At 44.1% G+C, this 25018-nt stretch overlaps 1 protein-coding gene across 1 annotated transcript; it reads right to left on the reverse strand.

The window, feature by feature from the left end:
- Positions 1-1355: 1355 nt before the first annotated feature.
- Positions 1356-23523, reverse strand: PRDM7 (PR/SET domain 7). The gene is given in 10 exon segments (XM_056136160.1): positions 1356-1440; positions 3137-3334; positions 4817-4884; positions 5276-5547; positions 5872-5973; positions 7382-7538; positions 9499-9548; positions 22705-22812; positions 23001-23124; positions 23455-23523. Coding segments are annotated over 10 exon segments (1233 nt in total).
- Positions 23524-25018: the final 1495 nt, after the last annotated feature.

The following is a 25018-nucleotide window of genomic DNA, read 5'->3' on the forward strand; positions in this document are numbered from 1 at the left end:
AGGCTCTAGGGAAGTGAGAGTTCAGTAAGCTTCCTTAGATACACTCTCAGAGGTGTGTTATGAAGTTTGTGGTGGCTGCATTTGTTCTCTGTGGATGCTGAGATGTGATTTACTGTTCATGACTCGCAAACAGGGCTTCTCCCCTGTGTGTGTCCTCTGGTGTCTGAGGAGACTTGACCTTCGACTGAAGCCTCGCCCACATTCCCTGCAAACATAGGGCTTCTCCCCTGTGTGTGTCCTCTGGTGTCTGAGGAGATTTGACTTTAGACTGAAGCCTCGCCCACACTCCCTGCAAACATAGGGCTTCTCCCCTGTGTGTGTCCTCTGGTGTGTGAGGAGACTTGACTTTAGACTGAAGCCTCGCCCACACTCCCTGCAAACATAGGGCTTCTCCCCTGTGTGTGTCCTCTGGTGTCTGAGAAGATGTGACTTTCGACTGAAGCCTCGCCCACACTCCCTGCAAACATAGGGCTTCTCCCCTGTGTGTGTCCTCTGGTGTGTGAGGAGACTTGACTTTAGACTGAAGCCTCGCCCACACTCCCTGCAAACATAGGGCTTCTCCCCTGTGTGTGTCCTCTGGTGTGTGAGAAGATGTGACTTTAGACTGAAGCCTCGCCCACACTCCCTGCAAACATAGGGCTTCTCCCCTGTGTGTGTCCTCTGGTGTGTGAGGAGACTTGACTTTTGACTGAAGCCTCGCCCACACTCCCTGCAAACATAGGGCTTCTCCCCTGTGTGTGTCCTCTGGTGTGTGAGGAGACTTGACTTTTGACTGAAGCCTCGCCCACACTCCCTGCAAACATAGGGCTTCTCCCCTGTGTGTGTCCTCTGGTGTCTGAGGAGATTTGACTTTCTACTGAAGCCTCGCCCACACTCCCTGCAAACATAGGGCTTCTCCCCTGTGTGTGTCCTCTGGTGTGTGAGGAGACTTGACTTTAGACTGAAGCCTCGCCCACACTCCCTGCAAACATAGGGCTTCTCCCCTGTGTGTGTCCTCTGGTGTCTGAGATCTGATCTAACAGTGAAACCTTGACTAGGCGTTACATCCTTGCCTCTTATGACTCTTGGCATTCCTATTCCTGAAAATACTCTGCATGTGTCCTTTGGATTTTCTTTCTGTCCTATATTAATCTTGTCCTCCATTATTGTCTCATGTTTATTCGAGCTCCCCATTTTACTGCTATGTAGGTTGGGAAAGGCTGTTGAAATCCTTTTTTGCCCCATTCTCTTAGGCAAAGGTTTGGACTTTCCTTTGGACTTATGACTTTCAAGTCTGTCATTCCATGGTTTGTCAAGTTTGTCATTACATGGATCAGAATGTTGATGCCACTGATTCTGATCACCTGGACAGAAATTCACTGATTTTGGGTGTGCTCTTGCAGATGTTCCTGGGAGGATTAGAGAGGGATGACTGTGTTCCACGTGATGACCGAGGAATTTCTGATTAGAGAAGGCGAGAGAGCAGCAGGGACATGGATATATCTCAGGCTTTAGTTCTGCTGAAAGAGAAGGTTTTGGTTAGAGTAGATGTTGACAAGGCTGTTTGCATCATAGCTCTGTATTCTACTAAAACCTGTCCTAGTTTTTCTAATTTTGTTGATAAAGCAAGCTATGCCTTCATGCCATTTGTAGCCACTGAATATTCTTGCTAAATTCAGAAAGCATATATCTAGAAACTTTTTGACAAAAGGTCTGCAAGTGACCTTTCTATATACAAGCACCCTGAAGTTATTAACCCTCTGATGCTGTTTATAAAGATCTTTTATGTCCCTGAGATGTAATGACACTTGATTCCAGGAGGTGAGATTATACCTAGTGACTTTCTCTGAAGGGAAAGGTATTGATTTGGTTAGGAAGCACCTAGCTTGGACTTGTGCCAATGTGGGAGGCAGAATAGGGATGTGATTAGAAAGATTATATGTGAACAAATCTAAAAAGTCATATTTGGGGGCTAGAGAGATAGTACAAGTTTTAAAGCACTGGCCTTTCATGTGGCCAATCCCAGTTCAGTCCCCAACACTACATATGGTCTCCCCAACACTGCCAAGAGTGATCCCTGAGCACAGATCCAAGAATAAGTTCTAAACACTAATGGGTGTGGCACAATCCTTGTCCATCCCAACAAACCCCCAAAAGTTATATTTAGGGCCAGGACTATGACTCAAGTAGGTAAGGTCCTAGCTTTGATCCCCAAACACTGCATGGCCTTTTGTGTACTGCTGGGTGTGACCTTACAACCGCTATTACAATAAACAAAGTGGGAAGAAGTACCAATTCTGAATAGGGGTTAGATCCCAATACTGTATGATTTCACAGTACTTCTGGGACTCAGTCCCAAGAACTGCACCTAGAGTAGCTCCCGAGAACCACTGAGTTTCACACCCAAAGCCCAAAGCACAAAGTGAAGAATTAAAAAAAAAGCATGGAGTCTTCTTCCTCCAGGAAGTGTTCCATATTAGATGAGAGAATTTTCTAGGCCCCACTTACTAAGGGATGAATTCCTGCTGCTTCAACTAGACCATGGATTACTCTCTTAGGTTTCAGCAAATCAGAAAGTTAAATAGACCCTCCCTTAAGCCTTATAGCAAGTTTCCCATTTTATTTCATTCAGTCTTATATAATAGGAAATTTAGTTTTATTTACTTGTAAAAAATTTTATTTTTTCAGTTTTTCAGTTTTTGCCAGTTGTACTCAGGGTTACTACTGGCTCAGTGCTGGGGACCACACATTGCCAGGGATTAGACACAGGACTCCTACATGCAAAGATGTACTCCAGTAGCTAGAGAGAGAGAACAGCGAGTAAGGTTGGCCATGAGTGATTCCTGAGCATGGGAATAAGCTCTGCTCACTCCACCCCCAAAATAAAAACAAACAAACAAAAAAGGAAAATCCTACGTTTCTGCATAAATTGGAGGCCCCAAGCCTTTTACGTGTCTGTCCAAGCTCCCTCCTTACCCTCATACCCTCTGTGCTTCTTTCCCTTCACTGGCCTCCATCACCCTCATAATGCCTATGTTCTCCTGCTCTCAACTTGCAGTGCTCATTTGCTCCCCCAAGCAAATCCAAAATCTTTTTTTCACTTTCCTTATCTTTGCTTTTTGGTGTCCACCTCTCCAGTCTTCTTGTTCAGCAGAACCCACCTTTTTCTGCTGTCAGTTCACTCTTCCACTTGCTGCCCCATTTGATGCCTAGTTCTTGGCCATACTCATCTCCATACCAGACCAGCAGTTCACAGCCTGGCTTGATGATACGGCAGGTTCGGTAAAAGATCTGCCTGTGATACTGAAAGGCCACTAGATTCTGCTCCTCATCATCCCTGGCACAGTTCACATATCTGTGATTGAGGAAGTAACAGAAAGCACATCATAGTCATAAGTTCCCATTTTCTAAAGCTGTTTCCACTTTGATTACCCATAAAACCCAGTGACCAAAATATAAAACAAAACCCGGTGTTTGGGGCCAGAGTTACAGTGTTTCAGGTAGGGAGCTTGCCTTGCATGCAGCCCACCGTGTTCTATCTCCAGCACCCTATATCATCCTCTGAAAATTTCCAGGAGTGATTCCTGAGTGTAGACCCAGGTAAGCCCTGAGCACCAGAGGGTGTGCTTCCCCTCACAGAAAACAACAAGAACAACCAAAAAAAAAAAAAAACCACCAGTGTTTGAGGGGCTATACACCAGCATGCTCCAAGTTTTCAATGACACTGGAATGGGGGGATATGGGGGTGGTTACCTCTGTCTTAACACAATAGCATAAACAAATAAAAGTTTCTTTGCTTTCGAAATCCTCTGACAAAATGAGAACCTTTAGGGCAGTTCTAAGTCTAGGACCAGATGCTGCTTATCCCTGTTCTAGTTTGTTGCCATCACAGTTCCCTTTAGTTACCCTTGCACTGTGAATTTACAAGATATTAGGAAAACCATAGTTTAATAGTCCTAAAATCAATTATTTAACATCTGTCTCCAATAAATACCACAGAATTTACTGGAGACAGATGAGGGTTATGAGGTCAAAGACGAGGACATAGTAAGGATCAATACATGCTGAATAGATCAATTAAAGTGTGAATCCAGTGTTCTTGGAAAATCTAGGCTCCCCAGGATTTTAATTTTTATATACATATTTTTTTTCTAGCTAGCACAGTGGGTAGGGCGTTTGCCTTGCATGCACCCAACCTGGCCGACCCTGGTTCGATTCCTCCATCGCTCTTGGAGAGCCCAGCAAGCTACCGAGAGTATCTTGCCTGCATGGCAAAACCTGGCAAGCTACCCATGACATGTTCGATATGCCAAACACAGAAACAACAAGTCTCACAATGGAGACGTTACTGGGCCCGCTAGAGCAAATCCATGAGGACAGCAACAGTGACAGTGACAGAGATTTATATTTTAAAGACACAGAGTATCTTTTATTCTCCATCTTTCTCTAGAAAGGAAAGAGCACAGTGTGGAGAAACAAAGAGAAAGAAGGAAGAGTATCAAAGGAGACCATTGACACGCAGAGAACTGCTTCTCTGTGTCTGTAGCACTGTGCTCCTGTTTACGCTTCCCATGAGCATTTTATGTTCATACAGAGTTTACTTAGTAGATAGTGCTCATAAGATCATCCCTTCAATTCATGTGCTAGTACTTAAAAGGTGAGGCTCCATCAATCCACGGAGGTACGTTGGGGGGGAATGTGGAAAGGCAGAGGACAGGGAAAAATGTGCTTCTCACCAGCGAGGAGTACCCACTGTTGGCTGATGAGAAGGAAAGAAAGGAACATAGGCTTGTGAGAGAGGAAGTCCTCTCTGGAATTTAGAGCCTGTTGGTCTTACCTCATCCAATTTGCCAAAGATTCATCCACTCCATCCACATACTCATAACAGTTTCTTCCTTTGGTGATCTAGAAAAGGAAGAGCCTTTTTTGGTGGGTAGGGAATAGAAGAATGACATCCTCTATTGTCAGCAATGCTTTTCGCCTGCACAGCTGAAATCTCTAATTGAGACCACATGATATGATTCTTGGTCTTATCCAACCATCTCAGTTGGAATGCTTACTTAGAGCAGGGAGCCTCAAGGAATGAACTACTTCTCTGTGTCTGTAGCACTGTGCTCCTATCTACCCTTCCCATAGGCACTTTATGTTCATGCAGCGTTTACTCAGGAGATAGTGCTAATAAGATCGTCCCATCAATCCCTGTGCTAGCACAAAAAAGATGAGACTCCATCAATCCATGGAGGTGTGTCGGGGGAAATGTGGGAAGGCAGAGGACAGGGAAAAATGTGCTTCTCACCAGCCAGGAGTACCCACTATTGGCTGCCTCTTCATCATCTGTGATCTGACCCTCATAAGGGCCAAAGTGCAGACCCAGTGGCAAGTCAGATGCTTCATTCCATATTCCAAGTCCAGCCTCAGGGATGCCTGATGGTCCGATCCTCAGTCCATGTGGTAGAGTGAGGGCTGAACGGTTAGAATGCCCCTTGGCTACTGCATTGTCCTTTACAAATATAGGTGATCCATGAACAGAGCATTTGTTGATAAAGAAGTTCTGACAGCTCTCACAATCTGAACAGAGGGCAGAGGGATTAGGGAAAATATAATACACACTTCTGGGATCCAAAGAGGTAGTACAAGAGTTAAGACACTTGCCTTGACTATAACTAATTCCAGCTCTATCCTTGGCACCACACAGTCCCCTGAAGAGAGTCAGGAGTAATTCCTGAGCACTGTCAGGTGTGACCCAAACTACACGCCCCCACTGAATACATACTGCAGAACATAACTTCTAGAAGAGCCCAGCAATGACATCATTGGGATCAAAGATGAGGGGGAAATAATTGTACCAAGATATATAGTCTTTTTTACAAGTGAGCAAAAGGGGCAACTTACATAGGTAATCATCATCCTGGGGTTCGCTGACCTCCTGATATACATGGCCCTTTCTTTCTCTTAAGCTGTACATCTTCACCTCGGGCTCCTTTCTCCTGAGTTCTGTGTTGCAGAACAGGAGAGTCAGATGGATGACATTCTGGAATGTTAGTTTCTTTTTTCTTTTCTTCCAATAAATATTTAATATCTTCCTACCAAATCATGTCCCTCTATATATTCTCTCTCCCCTTTCCCTATCCCTTAATGACTGGTTTAGAGGAAAGGAGTCCACATTGACCACAGATGTCTAATTCAATTTTAATTACCATTTACTTCATATATCTATATAGTAGCTGAGCCACACACCTAGTACTCCATTATTTCATAGACTTTTTTTTTTTTTTGCTTTTTGGGTCACACACGATGATGCTCAGGGATTACTCCTGGCTCTGCACTCAGGAATTACTGTTTGTGGTGGTGCTTGGGGGATCATATGGGATGCTGGGGATTGAACTTGGGTTGGCCATGTGCAAGGCAAACACCCTACCCGCTGTGCTATCACTCCAGCCCCTATTTTATAGACTTTTTATTTAAAAAGTTTTATTCTGGGCTAGTTCAGTGATTGAATTGACTGGGGTATAGCCCCCATTACCACATGTCCTCTTGAGCACTGTTGGATGTAGGCCTGGAAGTCCCCAAGCACCACATATTGTGGCCTGGGAGGGTGGTCTGGATAATCTCTAGCATCGCAAGGCCCAAGCTGCACCACATCCTCAGACTTCAACACTGAACTGTAGGCCCAAATGGTTGTGAATTTCAGAACCCCAGAGCCTCCTGAGCACTGTTAGGGAGGGGCCCTGCTATTTATTTGCAGGGCTGGAGAGACAGTTCAAAGGGCTGAATAGTCCCCTGAGCACCCCTGGGAACATTTCCTGAGTACACAGCCAGATTAATTAGCTGCCAAGAACTACCAGGTATGTCACAACTCCCCCCTCCCCAAGAGTAAAGAAGATTTATGCACAAATTTTATGTTGAGGAACAGTATGTGTTGTGCAGTGAATCAAAGCCTGGACAAACAAGAAACTATGGTTCCTATGATTGCAGACGGATTTACTTGACAACTTGCCTGTATGCATCCTCTGACATTTAATTTTTTCAATCTCTGTATAAACTAAGGGGTGGAGAGATAGCACAGCCAATAAGGTGCTTGCCTTGCACACAGCTGACCTAGGTTTAATTCTAGCACCCCATAGGTTCCCCTAAGTACTTCTAGGAGTGATCCCTGAGCACAGAGCCAGGAGTGACCCCTGAGCACTGCTGGATGTGTCCCCAAAACAAACAAATCAATGACTATATGTACTTTACATACTAGTATTCATTGAATATATAAAAATTTTCCGTGACCCTTGAACTAACTTTAGGACTCCATTTAGCCTGCTTAAATCAACGACAATACAAAGTACATCCCACAGAATTAGGGAATGGTTTTTAGAAAGTTTAGAAGGACTGAAGATTCCAAATGATCACTTACCCAATTTTGGTTTAGAAAACTGTCCAGAGGTACTAGCTTCTCCAGGAGGGGGCAGTGGTTTCTGGGCTTGCTTTATGCACCTCGTGTTAAGCAGATTACCTGTTCCTGATAATTCCTTTGAGCTAGATTCATTACTAATGGGTGTCCTGGACGTTCCCTTCAAGGTGAGTCAAATATTAAAAGACAACGTGCATTTCTTTAATCACTTAGCTCTCATACTATGTTTTTATATGCATGAATTTAATATGTCAGCAGTATTGTCAATACCTAGAGCTTAAATTTTATAGGGAAAAGAAAGAACCTAAATGGTATTGAATATGAGACTAGAATCCATGTCTTAAGATCTTTTCCCTTCACCTTTCTTTCAGAATTATTCTCCACAGGGCTGGAGTGATAGTACCACAAATATGGCACTTGCCTCGCATGCAGCTAACCCAGGTTTGACCCCTGGCACCCCATATGGTCTTGAGGCCCTCCAGTAGTGATCCCTTAGTGCAGAGCCAGGAGTAAGTCCTGAGCACCAACATAAAACAAAACAAAACAAAAAAAGAAAGAAATGGGAGACCTTCTGTAAGTGTATGAAAAAAGGGAAATTGAAAATTACAAAGGACTTGGGCTGGAGTGATAGCACAGTGGGTAGGGTGTTTGCCTTGCATGTGGCCGATCCGGTTTCGATTCTCAGCATCCCATATGGTCCCCTGAGCACCGCCAGGAGTGATTCCTGAGTGCATGAGCCAGGAGTAACCCCTGTGCACCGCCTGGCATGACCCCCCCCCCACCCAAAAGAAAACTACAAAGGACCGAGCATCTGAAAATTAGGTGAAGGACAAGGGCAAACCATTTGGATTGAATGGTTTTTGAATGCTGGTAATTGAACTTGGGTTGGCCACGTGCAACACAAGTACCTTTCCTTCACTAGTATCACTTGGCCCTCAGGAGTCACTCTTGGAAATGCTTAGGGATTCCTCTGGAGTGCCAGGAATCAAACCCAGGCCAGCTGTGTGCAAGGCAAGCACTTTAACTCCTTTATTATCTCTAACCTCTTTTATTCAGTGTCAAGGCAAGCAGGCTAAGCAAACGATTTTAAAAAACATGCATGCTTCTTACCTTAGTTTGCTTACCTGGCATCACATATAGTCCTCTGAATCTGACCAGGAGTGACCTCTAAGCATAGACCAAGTAGTACCTCCTAAGCAACCCCGTGCACATGACAACTTGGGCCCTCTAAAACCCCAAACCTAACTACAGGCTAACTAATACAGCTGGCAGATTAACAGTACTGCAAACCAGGCCACCACATCAACAATAAAACAAGAACAGAGAGTGTTTAATAATATATAACAGGGGTGGGGGGAAATATATAACATGTATAATGTAGCGGGGTGGAGCGATAGCACAGCGATAGGGCGTTTGCCTTGTGCGCAGCCAGCTCAGCCGAGCCAGGTTTGATTCCTCCGCCCCTCTCGGAGAGCCCAGCAAGCTACCAAGAGTATCTTGCCTGCGTGGCAAATCCTGGCAAGCTGCCCGTGATGCATTCGATATGCCAAACACAGTAACAACAAGTCTCAAAATCGAGACGTTACTGGGTCCGCTCGAGCAAATCGATGAACAATGGGAGGACAGTGTTTGTTTTGTATAATGTAGTATTATAAGATATGAATAAATTTATTAATTATTAATATATAATATTAAACATATTTGCTCGAGCAGGCCCAGTAACATCTCCTTTGGAGACTTTTATTGTTACTGTGTTTGGCATATTGAGAATACATCACGGGTAGCTTGCCAGGCTCTGCCGTGCGGGCGAGGTACTCTTGGTAGCTTGCCGGGCTCTCCGAGAGGGGCGGAGGAATTGAACTCGGGTCGGCCATGTTGGCTGCGTGCAAGGCAAATGCCCTACCGCTGTGCTATCGTTCCAGCCCATTAAACATATTATATAACACAATTCCTTCTGTGTTGCTATTAGCAATATTAGAAATAGTGACACAGCACATTGTGCTAAAATAATCAGGAAAGTTAGGCAGAAGATCCTAGGATACTCTGCCCATTCTCCTACTCTTACCTGGGTTTAAATCCACAATGAATTTTCTTGTCAATAGTATTTGGGAAACACTCACCTTCTGGTGTTTATTCTGCTCTGCTCTGAAGGCCACCCAAAGAGATTTGACTAAAAGATGAGGAGAAAGAAATGTTTTGGTTTGTAAATATTTCCAGACTCTAAAGATTCTTATTACTGGACACAGAATTCTGAACCAGAGATTGAGTAATGCAAGGATTTGCCAAAGATGTTTTTTCTTTTTACTTTTGGGTCACAAGTGGCAGTGCTCAGGAGTGACCCCTGGTGGTGGTGCTAGGGGACCGTATGTATAGGTTAGGATTCTGGTGTTGGGGTTTGTGTTTTTCAGCCACACACAACAATGTTCAGGCATCTGTACTGTTATATTCATTACAGCACTATTCACAGTATCCAGAATCTGGCTATTCCTGGGTCTGTGCTCAGTCACTCCTGGCCTTACTTGAACACTTTATGTGGTATGTGGTTGTGTATGTAACACCCACCTGTCCTTCGCCAACTACAAGACCAAGATGACTGCCCTCTGACGTCCTGATGGATCCATCACATCCTCCAGAATGGCAATGGAGAAGATTATCCATGACTTCTACTCAAATCTCTTCGATAGTCATGTCCACTTGCCGACAAACCAAATTCCACAGGATGGATATGTCATTCCCAACGTTCTCCCTTCCGAAATCCGACACGCCATTTCGTCAGTAAAGAAATGAACAGCACCCGGCCCAGACAAGGTGAGACCTGAACACCTGAAGAACCTGCCGTCAGTACTCATCAATACACTGGCTCGGCTCTTCACACGCTACCTGTCTGAATGCAAGGTTCCGTCCCAATGGAAAACCAGCAGGACCGTACTACTGTTCAAGAAGGGAGACATCCATGACATTGGCAACTATCGCCCGATCTGCCTATTGTCTGTCATCTACAAGTTGTTCACTCGAGTCATCCTAAATAGGATTGGCAGAACACTAGATGAAGGACAACCATGCGAGCAAGCCAGGTTCCACAAAGGATTCAGCACCATCGACCATATCCACATGATAACCAAGCTCTTTGAGGTTTCTTGGGAGTTCAAGATGCCGCTCTGTTTAACGTTCATTGATTTAAAGAAGGCCTTTGATTCTGTTGAGACGGAAGCAGTCATTGAAGCCCTAGCCAATCAGGGCATTCAAGCCCAATACATCAGGATCCTCCATGAGCAGTATTGCGGATTCACTACCAGGATCTCACCATTCTACAAAGAAGTGATCGTTGATGTCAAGAGAGGGATTCGGCAGAGTGATACCATTTCACCGAAACTCTTCAGTGCCACCCTCGAGAACATCATGCGACGACTGGAATGGGAAGGAATGGGAGTGAAGATAGATGGTCGGCAACTACACCACCTCCTCTTTGCTGATGACATTGTTTTAATAACACCAAACATCAGCCAAGCGGCACAAATGCTGGCCGACTTTGACCGTGAGTGTGGAAAGGTAGGACTACAACTGAATCTTACGAAGACAATGTTTATGAGAAACAGCCTCATTCCTGATGCCCCATTCGCTCTCAATGGAACGACCATCTCCGAATGCAACAGCTATGTGTACCTAGGTCGAGAAGTTAACATGACAAATGACCTGGCACCCGAGCTGCACAGGAGGAAGAGAACGGCTTGGATCGCCTTCAAAAACGTCGAAGAAATAGCTAAGAGGACGAAGAACCTCCGGCTCCGGGCATATCTCTTTGATTCCACTGTTCTTCCTGCATTAACATATGCCTCAGAGACCTGGGCCCTACATAAACAGGATGAGAATGCTATTCGGGTATCCCAAAGAAGAATAGAAAGAGCTATGCTTGGAATATCACGTTTCACTCAAATGAGAGAAAGAATTCAGAGTTCCGACATCCGTCAACGATCAAGAATCAGGGACGCTGTCTCGTTTGCCAAGGTGTCAAAAATCAGATGGGCTGGTCACGTAATGAGATTTAAAGACGACTGCTGGACTAGAGCTGTTACTGACTGGATCCCACGGGATGTCAAAAGACCGCGTGGCTGCCCACCTACCAGATGGTCAGACTTCTTCATCAAGATCATGAACTATTGGTTTGAGGCTCTTCATGTTCCCAGAGCGAACAGATGCCATTGGGCTACACTGGCACGCGACAGGGACGAATGGAGATGTTACTGGCGCCCGCTCGAGCAAATAGAGGACTAACGGGAAGTTAAGTGATTAATTAAGATTAAGTGGTTGTAGATATTGAACTGGGTTGATCCTATGTGATGCACATGCCCTATCCTGTATATCTTTTTATTTTGTTGGTTTGGTGCTCATTTTCCACCACCACGAATCCCAGTATCCTTCCCCCCCACCCCCCCATTCCCACACTGCCTCTGTGGCAGGGCATTCTCTTTTGTTCTCTCTCTCCTTTCGGGTGCTGTGGTTTGCAAAAGAGACATTGAGTGGCAATCATGTTCGGTCTAGAGTCTACTTTCAGCAAGCTTCTCCCATCCTGAGAGGATCCTCCTAAAACCCTTTATTTGGTGCTCCCTTCTCTATCTGAGATGCCTTTTCCCTTAGCATGTGTGGCTGGCCTACAAGCCATGGAGTAAACCTCCTGGTACTTATCTTGGCTATTCTTGGGTGTCAGTCTCCTATTTTGTTACTTTATGTTCCCCAGATGAACGCAGTCTTTCTATGTCTCTCCCTCTCATTTCGCTTAGCATGATACTTTCCATGTAGTACCACTAGTATGTAAATTTCATGACTTCATCTTTTTTAACAGATACATAGTACTCCATTGTGTAGATGTACCAAAGTTTCTTTAACCAGTCATCTGTTCTCGGGCACTCAGGTTTTTTCCAGATTCTGGCTATTGTAAATAGTGCTGCAATGAACAAACAAGTGCAGATGTCACTTCGACTATACTTTTTTGCCTTTCTGGGGTATATTCCCAGGAGTGGTATTGCTGGGTCAAATGGGAGTTCAATTTCTAATTTTTTGAGAATCGTCCATACTGTTTTCCAAAAGGGATGAACCAGTCGACATTCCCACCAGCAGTGAAGGAAGGTCCCTTTCTCGCCACATCCGCGCCAGCACCGGTTGCTTTTGTTCTTTTGGATGTGGGCCAGTCTCTGTGGTGTGAGATGATATCTCATTGTTGTTTTGATCTGCATCTCCCTGATGATTAATGATGTAGAGCATTTTCTCATGTGCGTTTTTGCCATTCAAATTTTTTTCTTTGAGAAAGTTTCTGTTCATTTCGTTGTCCCATTTTTTTGATGGGGTTGGATGTTTTCTTCTAGTGGAGTTCAACCAGTACTTTGTATATCCTTGATATCAACCCCTTGTCGGATGTGTATTGGGCAAATATCCTTTCTCATTCTGTAGACTGTCTTTGTATTTTGGTCACTGTTTCTTTTGAGGTGCAGAAGCTCTGAAAATATTTTGAAGATCGATGGTTCCATAGGTCTATGCTTGGCGTTACTCTGGGGTTCAAGCAATTCTGTGGGTTGAACTCAGCATATGCTAAGCATATGCTCTATCATGTGTATCTCTATAGTGGTACATTTACTGTTTTAAAAAATTGATTGGGGTGCCAATGAAATATGACAGTGGTAGAGCACAAAGCTAGTATGTGTGAAGTCCTGGGTTTGATTCCCAGCATTGCAAAAGTAAATAAATAAAGAAATAAATAAATGGATCTTTCGGGACCAAAATACTCAGCAAATTTGGAATGGAAGGAAATTATCTTAAATTATTAAGAGCATACACAGAAACCCATTTCATTTAATTACATAATCAATAATTACATAATCAATAATAAAAATGGAGATTTTTTTCTCCTAAGATAAAGAACAAGGCAAAGATGCCTAATCTTTGTTTGGGATATACCTGTCAATATTCAGGGGCCAATCTTGGATCTGTGCTAAGCAGTGACCCATGGCAGTGCTCAGTAGATCAAACACGGTGGTGGAGATTGAACTAGATTAAACTGTATGCAAAGGAAGAACCTGAACGTCTGTACTATGCCACTATTCTTAAGATGACTTTTCTTGGGGGGTGTACACCCAATGATGCTCAAGCGTTACTCCTGGCTCTGCACTCAGGAATCACTCCCTGTGATGCTCAGGGGACCATATGGGGTGCCGGAGATCAAACCCAGATTGGCCATGTCTAATGCAAGTACCTTACACACTACACTATCACTTCAGGCCAAACTGACTCTTCTTTTCACTTCTATCTAACAGTCACAGTCATGGTCCTCCCGTTGCTCATCGATTTGCTCGAGAGGGCCCAGTAACATCTCCATCATGAGACTTGTTGTTACTGTGTTTGGCATATCAAATATGTCACGGGTAGCTTGCCAGGCTCTGCCGTGCGGGCGAGATACTCTCGGTAGCTTGCTGGGCTCTCCGAGAGGGGCGGGGGAATCAAACTCGGGTCGGCCATGTTGGCTGCTTGTAAGGCAAACGCCCTGCCACTGTGCTATTGGTCCAGCCCCTCTATCTAACATAACATTGGAAATCCTAACCAAAGTATTTTTTTTTAATGCCCTCCCATTGTTCATTGATTTGCTCGAGCAGGCCCAGTAACATCTCCATTGGAGACTTTGTTGTTACTGTGTTTGGCATATCGAATACGTCACGGGGAGCTTGCCAGGCTCTGCTGTGCGGGCAAGATACTCTCGGTAGCTTGCCGGGTTCTCCGAGAGGGGCGGAGGAATCGAACTTGGGTCGGCCATGTTGGCTGCGTGCAAGGCAAACGCCTTACCGCTGTGCTATCACTCCAGCCAAAAGTATTAGGTAAGAAAAAGAAAAAGGTAGCGGCATTCAATTTGGAAAGCAAGGAATAAAATTTTATCTATTCACAGATGACATGATCTTATGTGTATAGAATTCTGATGGTCTCTTTTTCTCTCACAAACACACACGCAGACTGGCACACACATACACTGAACACAGACACATACACCTTGTTAGAAGTAGTCAATGAATTGAGCAAAATTACAAAATTCAAATTGAACATTCAAAAACCAACTGCAGGGGCCAGAATTATAAAACTGGACTAATTATCATGCTTTGTATCACTTGTATCACTTGTTATCCTGTTGACTGTCAATTTGCTTGAGTGGGTGCCAGTAATAACTCCATCCGTCCCTGTTGCATGCTAGTGTAGCCCAATGGCATCTGCTCACTCCAGGAACATGAAGGGCTTCAAACTGTTTATTAAGGGTTTTGACGAAGAAGTCTGACCATCTCGTAGGTGGACGCCCACGCATCCATCTGATCTCCCGTGGAATCCAGTTGGTAACAACTCTAGTCCAGTGGTCATCTCTAAATTGCATTACGTGTCTGGCCCATCTGATTTTCGATGCCTTGGCAAACAAGACAGCGTCCCTGATTCTTGATCGTCGATGGAGGTCAGAACTCTGGATTCCTTCTCTCACTTGAGTGAAGTGTGATACTCTAAGCACAGCTCTTTCAATTCCTCTTTGGAATATCTGAATAGCATTCGCATCCTGTTTTCGTAGGGCCCAGGTCTCTGAGGTGTATGTCAGTGCAGGAAGAATGGTAGAGTCGAAAAGATGTGCCCAGAGCTGGAGGTTTTTCATCCTCTTAACAGCTTCTTTGACACTCTTGAAGGTGCTCAACGTCGCTCTCTTCCTCCTGCACAGTTCTGGTGCCAAGTCGTTCCTCATGTTGAGTTCTCAACCCAGGTAGCTACTGCATTCAGAGATGTTCATTCCTTCTCGGTCCTATCTTGGCATTAAAATCACTGACAATGATCTTGTAGAAGTTGTGGTCTTCTTTATAGAACTTCTCCAGCTCCATGTTGAACTTCTCAATTTCTTCTTCATCTTAGTTGGATGTTGGTGTGTAGATGACGAAGACAGAAACTGCCGGCAGTGAGCCACATCTATTCAAGTGTAATAATCTGATTCGGTTTGTTAGGCATTTGAATAAATCAATGCTCATGGCCAACTTCATGTTGACACGGACACTGACACCACCGACACTCTATCGTCGCATGTTCTGAGGAACAGTTCTTCTCCAGTGTTGAAAATGGTGTGATATGATCAATGCCTTCTTGTCTTGATCAGACCAATGATGTCGTACTTCTGTGCTTGCACCATCATGTTCTTGATGGATGCTTCCAATGCCAGCATACATGCATTGAAAGTACAGTCATTTTAGTCCTTCTTCGTTTTGGCAGCCTAGTTCGGCCCTGAGAGTTTATCAGCCTCTCCTTGCTCATCTTTTATTTATTTATTTTTTGCTTTTCCTTCTTAATGTTGCCATATTGGGGGCTCTTTCAGGTCAGGGGGAATGAGACCCATTGTTTTTACAGTTTTTGGCATACTGAATACGTCACGGATAGCTTGCCAGGCTCTACCGTGTGGGCAGGATACTCTCGGTAGCTTGCCGGGCTCTCCAAGAGGGATGGAGGCTTTTAGGGCGGCCTCTAATCACCCTTACAGGTGATTCCATGGTTCACACCATATTTGAAACCCATCAAATATGGTGCGGAAAATGGGTATTAAGTGTCCTATGATGTATTGCTGCCGCAAGATCTGGGAAGTGGTCTGGAGCATGGAGGTAGTGGAGGTTGGCCAATGAGGTATTTATCTGGCACCAGCAGGGTGGGTCTTCTGGGTGTGGTCTTTGGGTCACTGGGGACTGGTGGAAGCAGGCAGAGGATCTCTGTTTCTGGGTCCTGTTGAGCCTAGAATCCAAGGTCACAAAGTTTTGCTTTACCTGGTTCTGTGAGGCTTGGCCTGGAGCGTGGCAGCAGCTGGTAGTTCATGCTTTGTATGCATGAACTTAATGTTTCCTTTTATTTTCTTCTTCCTTTTCTTTTTTATTTGGTTTTGGATGTTTTGGAGCTACACCCAGGGGTCCTCAGGGCTTACTCTTGTCTCTATGATCAGGCTTTCAGCTTCAGGGAACCATATGGAGTGCTAGGGATCAAACCTGGGTCAGCTACAAGGCAAGTGCCCTACTTTCTATATTACTGCTCTGGCTCCCTGTATGTAAGGTTTGATTTCTGGCACCACCCGGTGCCTGACCACTTCTGTGAGTAACCCTGAGCACTGAACCAGGAGTAATTAATGAGCATTGCTGGGTGTGATCCAAAAACAAAAAGTAATTACATTTCTATGCACTAGTAGTCAACAAACCAAAAAGGAAATAAAGAGAGTGATTCTTTTACAAGTAACAACAAAAATGGATGAAAAATTATGAAAAAAATCTAACCAAGGAGATTTACACAAGGAATCAGGTGATTGTTGTATCATTGTCATCCCATTGTCATTGATTTATTCGAGCGGGCACCAGTAACGTCTCTATTCCTCCCAGCCCTGAGATTTTAGCAGCCTCTTCTTTCTTTTCTTTTCCCAACGATTGGAGGCTCTTTCAGGGCCAGGGGAATAAGACCTGTTGTTGTTACTGTTTTTGGCATATTGAATATGCTATGGGTAGCTTGCCAGGCTCTGCCTGTGTGGGCAGGATACTCTCGGTAGCTTGCTGGGCTCTCTGAGAGGCATATATTTATATAAAGGGGCAGGTAATATGGCTCAATATTCAAATATATGCATTGCAATGTAAAAAATCCTCCCAAACAAAAGATTTACACAATGAAATGTATAAATTATACAATGAAAGCTATAAATTTTGCTTAAAATATTTAATTGCCCAGAGAGGTAGGTCAAAGGGATGAGCGCATGCCTTGCATGCAGGAGACACAAGTTTGATTCCTGGTACTATATATATACATGGGCTGTAGCGATAGCACAGCGGTAGGGCATTTGCCTTGCAAACTGCTGGACCGGCAAAGCCAGGCTCGATTCCTCCGCCCCTCTCGGAGAGCCCAGCAAGCTACCGAGAGTATCTCGCCCACACGGCAAAAACCTGGCAAGCTACCCATGACGTACTGGATATGCCAAACACAGTAACAACAAGTCTCACAATGGAGACGTTACTGGGCGACTCAAGCAAACCGATGAACAATGGGAGGACGGTGCTATATATGGTCATGGTCCTCCCATTGTTCATCGATTTGCGGGCCCAGTAACATCTCTATTGTGAGACTTGTTGTTATTGTGTTTGGCATACTGAATACAAGAATAACCTCCAGCATCACTGATTGTGACACCAAAAAGCAATAAATAAACATATTAAGACTCTTTTGACCCAGCAATACTGCTCCTGCAAAAATACTCTAGGGGACCCAAACTACAATACAGAAAAGGCATCTGCACTCATATATTCTTTGCAGCACTATTAACAATAGGCAGGATCTGGAAACAAACTAAGTGCCTGAGAACAGAGGAACGAATAAAGAAGTTCTGGCACATCTACAGAATGGAATACTATGCAGCCATTAGGAAAAATGAAGTCATGAAATTTGCTCATACGTGGATGGACATGTGTTGGATATTAACCCTAAGTGTTGTTGCTTCATCACTGAATTGCCCTTTTTCCTCCTTATGGAGAAGCTTACCGTGCTCTTGCTAGCATCCCTAATTTAATTAAAGTTTATCTTTAATATTTTCTTTGTGTTTTACCTCCCATTGTCTCAGCTCCCCAAGTCAGTCTTGATTACTTATAAGCCAAAACTTTTTGGTAAGTCCGGACTTTGTATTTGAAGTGCTGTGTATTTGTACCTGCTATACCTGCTAAACTTTTCCCTATAGCTCTTTTTTTTCCTTATGCTTTTTGGGTCACATCCAATGATGCACAGGGGTTACTCCTGGCTCTGCACTCAGGAGTTACTCCTGGCAGTGCTCAGGGGACCAAATGGGATGCTGGGAATCGAACCCGGGTTGGCCGCATGCAAGGCAGATGCCCTACCTGCTGTGCTATCTCTCCAGCTCCCTGCTATAGCATTTTTATATTTTACTATAGAGCAATGCTCTTTGGTTAAACACAGAAAGACCATTAATGCTATGCTCCTAATATTCGGGAGTTGGTTGACTCTGAAAAGTACCTACTTTGGGGCATTGGTCATAATTACTTGGCTCAGGCTTCAGTTGCTGTAGTTTCTAACACCCCAAAAGGGAGGTCCCGCTGGGATGGACCCGGGGCAAGTGGCAAATCTACCCCGGCATCAGAATGGGACAGTCTAAAAAGCATAAATGCATGGTCTTGATGCAAGCTGTTATACCTTTAAGAGATAGGACCTCCATGGGGAAGGACATGCTGAACTGGCCTGAGGACTTAGTCTGGGATTTATGGTAAAAGCCTTGCTTGCTCTCTGAGCCCAGAGAGCAAAGTGTTGGGATCTTTGTCTCTTACTGTGTTTATCCAAATAACTGCAAGTATTGATAAAAAGTAAACTTAATTGTTAAACATATACAACTAGAAGAAAAGACAAAAGCAATGTAGATGTCCCTGGGAGAGTGTCTCCTTGAGTTAATCTCCCCAAGAGAATTGCCTCTGCCAAATGTTTTGTTTAATTGCCTTTGCCAAATGTTTTATCTCTGTAAATGATCAATCACACCTATATCCTCACCTCAACCCCACTCAGATGTTCTACAAGTATGCTAGCAGTTATGCATTAAATGGACACTTTCACCATCAGGTTGTGAACACTTTCACCATCTCTCTGTCTCTGTCTTTCTGCTGGGAAAGTCTGGGAAGGATGGGAGGTGGCCCTCGCCACAGAACCCACGCATGTTGTACAACCCACACAATACTTTGAGAAATCACAGACATGAAGAGTATCATGATGAGTAAAATGAGTCAGAGGAAGAGGGACAAATATAGAATGATTGCACTCATTTGTGGGACATAAAAACATAGTATGAGAATAATACGCAAAGACAATAGAAATGAGGGCCAGGAGGACTGGTCCATGGTAAGAAGCTTACCACAAGTGGGAGGTGGGAGTGCAGTTAGGACATAGTGATCACTATGACAATGATAGTTGGAAATGATGACTCTGGTCAAGAATTGGGTGCTGAAAAGAGGTAAAGTGATATGCATGAAACCCTTTCAGTAACAGTATTGCATACCACTGCCTAAAAGGAAAAAATGGGGGAAAAAGAGAAAGAGAGAGAGAAGAAAAATGTTTGCCATAGTGGCAGACTGGGGATCAGGGAGGGAAACGGAGGACATTGGTGGTGAGAAACATACACTGGTTAAGGGATGGATGTTGGAACATTATATGACTGAAACTCAATCACGAACAATTTTGTAACAGTGTATCACCATGATTTAATAAAAAATCAACAAATGGGAAAAGAGATAAAAAACTTTTTAGGGAGAAGCTTCATATCATTGGAATGGGCAGTGATTTATTGTGTCCAACACAAGAAATGTACAAAGTATTTGTAAAGCATACCAGATAAGTAGTTAACATCCCAAGTATATAAAGGGGCCAGAAAAATGATCCAGGCAGTGTGCCTGCCTAGCAGGTGTGAGGCTCTGAGATTACCTCTTCTAAAGTCTGCTTCTCAGCACTGCCTCATGTTTCTGAGCCCCTCCTCAGTGTTTGAACATCATGTCCTAGATTGCCTAATAGTGTTGGGTGTGTCCACTACAATAATAAAGATATGAATAAGTAAAATAAATACACAGAATGTATAAAGACCTCTCCTATTTTAAAAAAAACCTCAAATAACTTAATTAAAAGTTGGGTTCTCTGGACTCAAATATGTCTTCCCAGATTCATGTGTTGAAACCTTAAAGTGTGAAGATATTTGTAGATGGTGACTTTGTGAGCTGAAAAGAGTTATTATTTTTTGGGGCTACACAGCAATGTTCAGAGATTACTCCCTCCTCTTTGATTGCCAATCGTTTAGAGTACTATGTGATACCCGGGATTGAACAAATTGTCTCCATGCAAAGCATGTCATTTATGTACTGAGCTATCTTCCAGCTGTGTTTTGATTTTTAAACAAATCATTCAATTTGTAGTTGAGCTTGTAGTTATCAAATTATGAATAACTGTAAATCATGGTGCCTTAACATTAAAAAATTCTTTAATGTAAAGTCATAGATTAAATTTATTAACTTTTTCAGGCCGTACTATAACTGTAAAAGAACAGAGAGGGGTTGGAGAGATGGTATAGATGGTGTTGTTCAGGGGCTATTCCTGGCTTAGTACTTGGAGGCCACACCTGCCAGTGCTCCAGACCATTGAGTTATCTCTCCAGCCTATGATTGAAGTTTCTGGTTTTGTTTGTTCTATTTTGTTTTGTTTAGGAATTACTCTTGGATCTGCACTCATATAATACTCCTAGAGGGACTCAGGGTACCATATGTGGTGTAGTACGTTGAACCTGGGTTGCTCATGTACAGAGCCAGAGCCTTACCCACTGTACTCTCTACACCTCCTAAAAACAATCTTACTGGGTAAGGTGATTGCTTTATAAGTAGTTTACTCATGGTCACCCCCAGTATGCGTGTGATCCTATAGCCCCCCCCCCCGCCAGAATTAATCTATCCCTGAATGTAGAACCAAGAAGTAAACCTTGAACACCCCAGAAATGGCCATAAAACCAAAAAGGAAAGAAAAAAACCAAAATTGGAGTACATGCTTTGCATGTGAGAGATGTGGGTTCAGTCCCTGGAAAAGCATGGTGCCCAGCATGAGCCCCAGTGGAGTGACACCCAAACACAGACTGGAATTTTCTGCAAGCACCACGTGGTGCGTCGAAAAGAAGGAAGAAGGAAAGAAGGAAGGAAGCAAGGAAGGAAGGAAAGAAGAAAGGAAACAACTAAGTACAGTATGGATAACTATAAAAGAACAGAGAAGCAGCATCAGGTGGAAGGAAGGAAGGATGAAAGGAAGAAAGGAAGGAAGGAAAAATCTAAGCACAGTATGGATAACTATAAAGTAACAGAGAGGGGTTGAAAAGAAGGTATAGCAGGCAAGGCACTGACCTGGGATCAATTAATTTCCAGCACCACACATGTTGCATGGGGGAGGGAGGGAGGGATACAGGGGGAGAGGGAGAGGAAGAGGGAGAAAGGGAGGGAGGGAGACAGAGTGAGAGAGAGTGAGAGAGAGATTGAGAGAGATATAAGTAAACAGGGACCAAAGAGATAGTACAGTGGGCATGGTCCTTGTCTTACACACATCTTACCCATGTTCAATACTAGTAACACATATGGTCCCTAGAACCTCACTACAGTATCTTTGAGCACAAAACCAGAAGTGAGCCCTGAACATCAATGAGTGTGACCAAAAAAGCAAAGCAGAGTAAATAAATATAGGTTACAAATTAAGATATTTCAAGGTCGTGGTCTCAGTATGGCTGTGGCTGGTTCTGGAGGTCTTCGGCTGCTGAGGCTCTGCTCGGGGCGGGGAGAGAAACTCAACCCGCCCCCCTCCAAGGGGCCCCGGTGAGGACAACCAGGCGCAGGGGCAGGAGACTCTCATTATCTAGTTTTTAGTTTGAAGAACCCGGCAGGCTACCAAAACCATCCTGCCCACACGACAAAGTCTGGCAAACTCCCCGTGGCATTCTCAATATGCCAAAAACCAGTAACAATTATGGGTCTCATTCTCCTGATCCTGAAAGAGCCTTGAATGTGGCACTTTCTAAAATCTCAAGGGCTAGGATGAAGGAGACATTACTGGTGCCTACTCAAGGAACTTGATGAACAACAGGATGATCGTGATTGTGATTTCAAAGTCACCTGCCAATTTTTTCTCTTTCTCTTATGGATAACTATTATTAGAGAGGTGCAACTTACTCATATTTATATTTTCATAACTTGACTGCTTATTAATGTATTTAAATTACTAATGCATGTAATATAGTACTTAAATATGTGGCTGAGTATGACACTCAGCTGTAAAGCACTTGCTCTACTTGCATGTGCAGGGACTTGGGTTCAATATCCAGCACTGTAAATAAAAACTCTAACTATCAATAATTTTGGGCAGAACAAGTAGTACAACAGGTAGAGCATTTGCTTTGCCCACCCACGTCTGATTCCCAGCACCCCATATGATCCCCCAAGCATTGTCAGGAGAGATTCCTGAGCATAGAGTCAGAAATAAGTCCTGAGTACTGCCAGGTGTGGCCCAAAACAAAACAAAACAAAACAAAAATAATTATTTAAAGCATGTAAAATATGTAATTTTTTACATAATTCAAAACTTTATATAGGATATTCTTTTACTGTGTCTTTGGACATTTGTGTGTGTTTTTTAAAAGAAAACATCGCTACCTTTATAATGCCCAAGATCCAGCAGAAACCTAACCTTAAACTAAGTCAGTTTCATGAAGACATTTTTGAACCCTCTGCTTCCCTCACCTTGCTGCTTTGGTGTCCATTCTTCATCAGACTCCTCAGTGTCATCTAAGTGAGTTTTGATGGCTTGTCTTCGGTGACTCATAAATGCTGGTCGAGCTGCTCTGAGACCTGGAAACAAGAAAAGTATTTTTCTAGAACAAAGTAAAATGATCTAGCAGCTTCACACTCACATCAAAGAACAAAATCTTCCTCTACATCTGTTTCCACACAGAAGGCAGCAGCCTAAGGGAGAGGTAAACTAATGCAAGACTTGAAAACTCATTCCCCGGGCTCTGGCAGCCAGCTCTCTCTTTTACCTATAGATATCAGCTCCTCATAGTTCCTCTTCACATTCCTATGCCGGATTTTCTCCCAGTCTCCCATCTCTGCCCATTCTTCCTTGGAGAAGTACATAGAAATGTCTTTGAAACTGTCTTTGGCCTAGAAAAGATATGGATTCCATTAGTGAGTTACAGTTATAGAATTATCTAGGCATTCTTAATTGGGTTTCCTGGGTGTAGCCTGTGGCTTCTGGGTGGGCTCTGTGAAACAAACCCAATGATCTCTCTTTCCCATAGTGTCCTGTTGAACAGGACATATCCCTGTCTAGTTGATGTCCCATTCTCTCACATCCAGCAGAACCAAGTGCTCTGCTGTGTGTACATGCAGAGAAGTATACCACTCTTTGTCACCAGGACCCTATCTGCATCTTTCCTACCATCCACCTTGGAGCCTGGTGCAGCCCTGTCCTGCCATGCCTCCCACTCTTACCATGGGTTTCAACATTAGTTTTCCTGCCTCTCCCTGGCTGTTTGTCTCTGCTGACCTGTCCAGGATCATGGTGCCTGGAACCCTGTCTGTAAAACTGTCCAGACCTCCTGGTCTCAGTCCCCAGATCAATAGGTCTGTGGAAGAAGAGGTTTCTAAGAGCAAACAACCTGGAGCACTTCCCAGAGCCAGTATCCATCATGATTAGGTAGGAAGAGGTGGGACCCCATAATGATTAGAGGATGCTAAAAAATGTCCGAAGGGTATTGATTATCGAGTCCCTGCCTAAAACAGATCATCTTGATGTTAATTAGACTTTACTACTTTATTTTCCCATCATAATGCCCATCTAAGGAAAGGCAGCCAAGAGTTGGCCCTGACTTTGGGTGTGTAATGAGGTGCTGTAAGGGAGGAGACATTGTGGTCCCTGGCTGATGACAGGGATCCCTGTAAGAACATGAACATACATTGTGGAAGAGCATTGAGCTTTTCCACCAGGGAATTATGGAAAAATCTGGGCTTAGAAACAACCCAATAAGAAATAATGAAATTGTGCCAGAGTGATAGTCTAGCAAGAAGGGTTTGCTTTGTATGGGGCTTACCTAGGTTTGATCCCCAGCATCCCATATGGTCCCCTGAGCACTGCCAGGAGTAACTCCTGGGTGCAGAGACAGGAGTAACCCCTGAGAACCTCTGGGTGTGACCCAAAAAGAAGAAAAAAATAATGAAATCATGCAATTTGTTGCAACATAGATGTAACTGGAGTATCTTAGTTACATGCCCATAGATGTAACTGGAGTATCTTAACCCTTATAGGAAATGAATGGTAGGTAGCAAAGATGGGAAAAATCACTGGTTATGGATTACAGAAATAAAAATTCTAAGTAAGTAAAACGGAGGGGGAAAACAAGATGAGGTCTGGAGGTACAGGGGCCACAGGGGCCAGGGGCCTTAGGTTTTTCTATGGTGCAGAGGCCTGCTATCTACGTCTAAGCCACTAAATCCAATACTGCCTTAATCTTGGGAATCAAACTACAACAATTAAATTAAAAAATGTATCTTTTGAGGAATGGACAGGTGGGAGTGAATCTGAGGTAGTAAGCATGGAGGGATGGGGCAGTGGGTGGTTGGATTGGAGGTGGGAACACTGTATGCCTGAAAACCCATTGCAAACAACTATGCAAATCATGCTTCTAAATAAAAGAAAACCAGAACACCAGGGCCAGCAGAGGCTTGCGATGTGGCAGGTCTGGTCGGAGTTCCGGCACCACAAGATCTCTCAGCACCACAGGCAGCGGCCCCTGCGCCCAGTCTGCAGCTCTGGAAACTGCCACGAGTGGACAAAAAATCAAAAAGGCAATCAATTGGGTGGAAGGACGGGGACGAAGCTCATTCAGAAAACACCCAATGTGCCTCGTGTCACCGGTTCCGTCCAGGCAGCGACGCGCCCTCAGGACCGGTCTCTCAGGCCTGCAGGCTGGGGGTTCTTCCTCAGGGGCTTTCGGTTCCCCGACCTCGCTGTCAGAGCAGGTCTCTGAGGTGAAGGGGCTGGGGTCCCTGGCCGGTG

This window comes from Sorex fumeus, unplaced genomic scaffold (genome assembly GCF_029834395.1).
Source record: "Sorex fumeus unplaced genomic scaffold, SorFum_2.1 ptg000122l, whole genome shotgun sequence".
NCBI lineage: Eukaryota > Metazoa > Chordata > Mammalia > Eulipotyphla > Soricidae > Sorex > Sorex fumeus.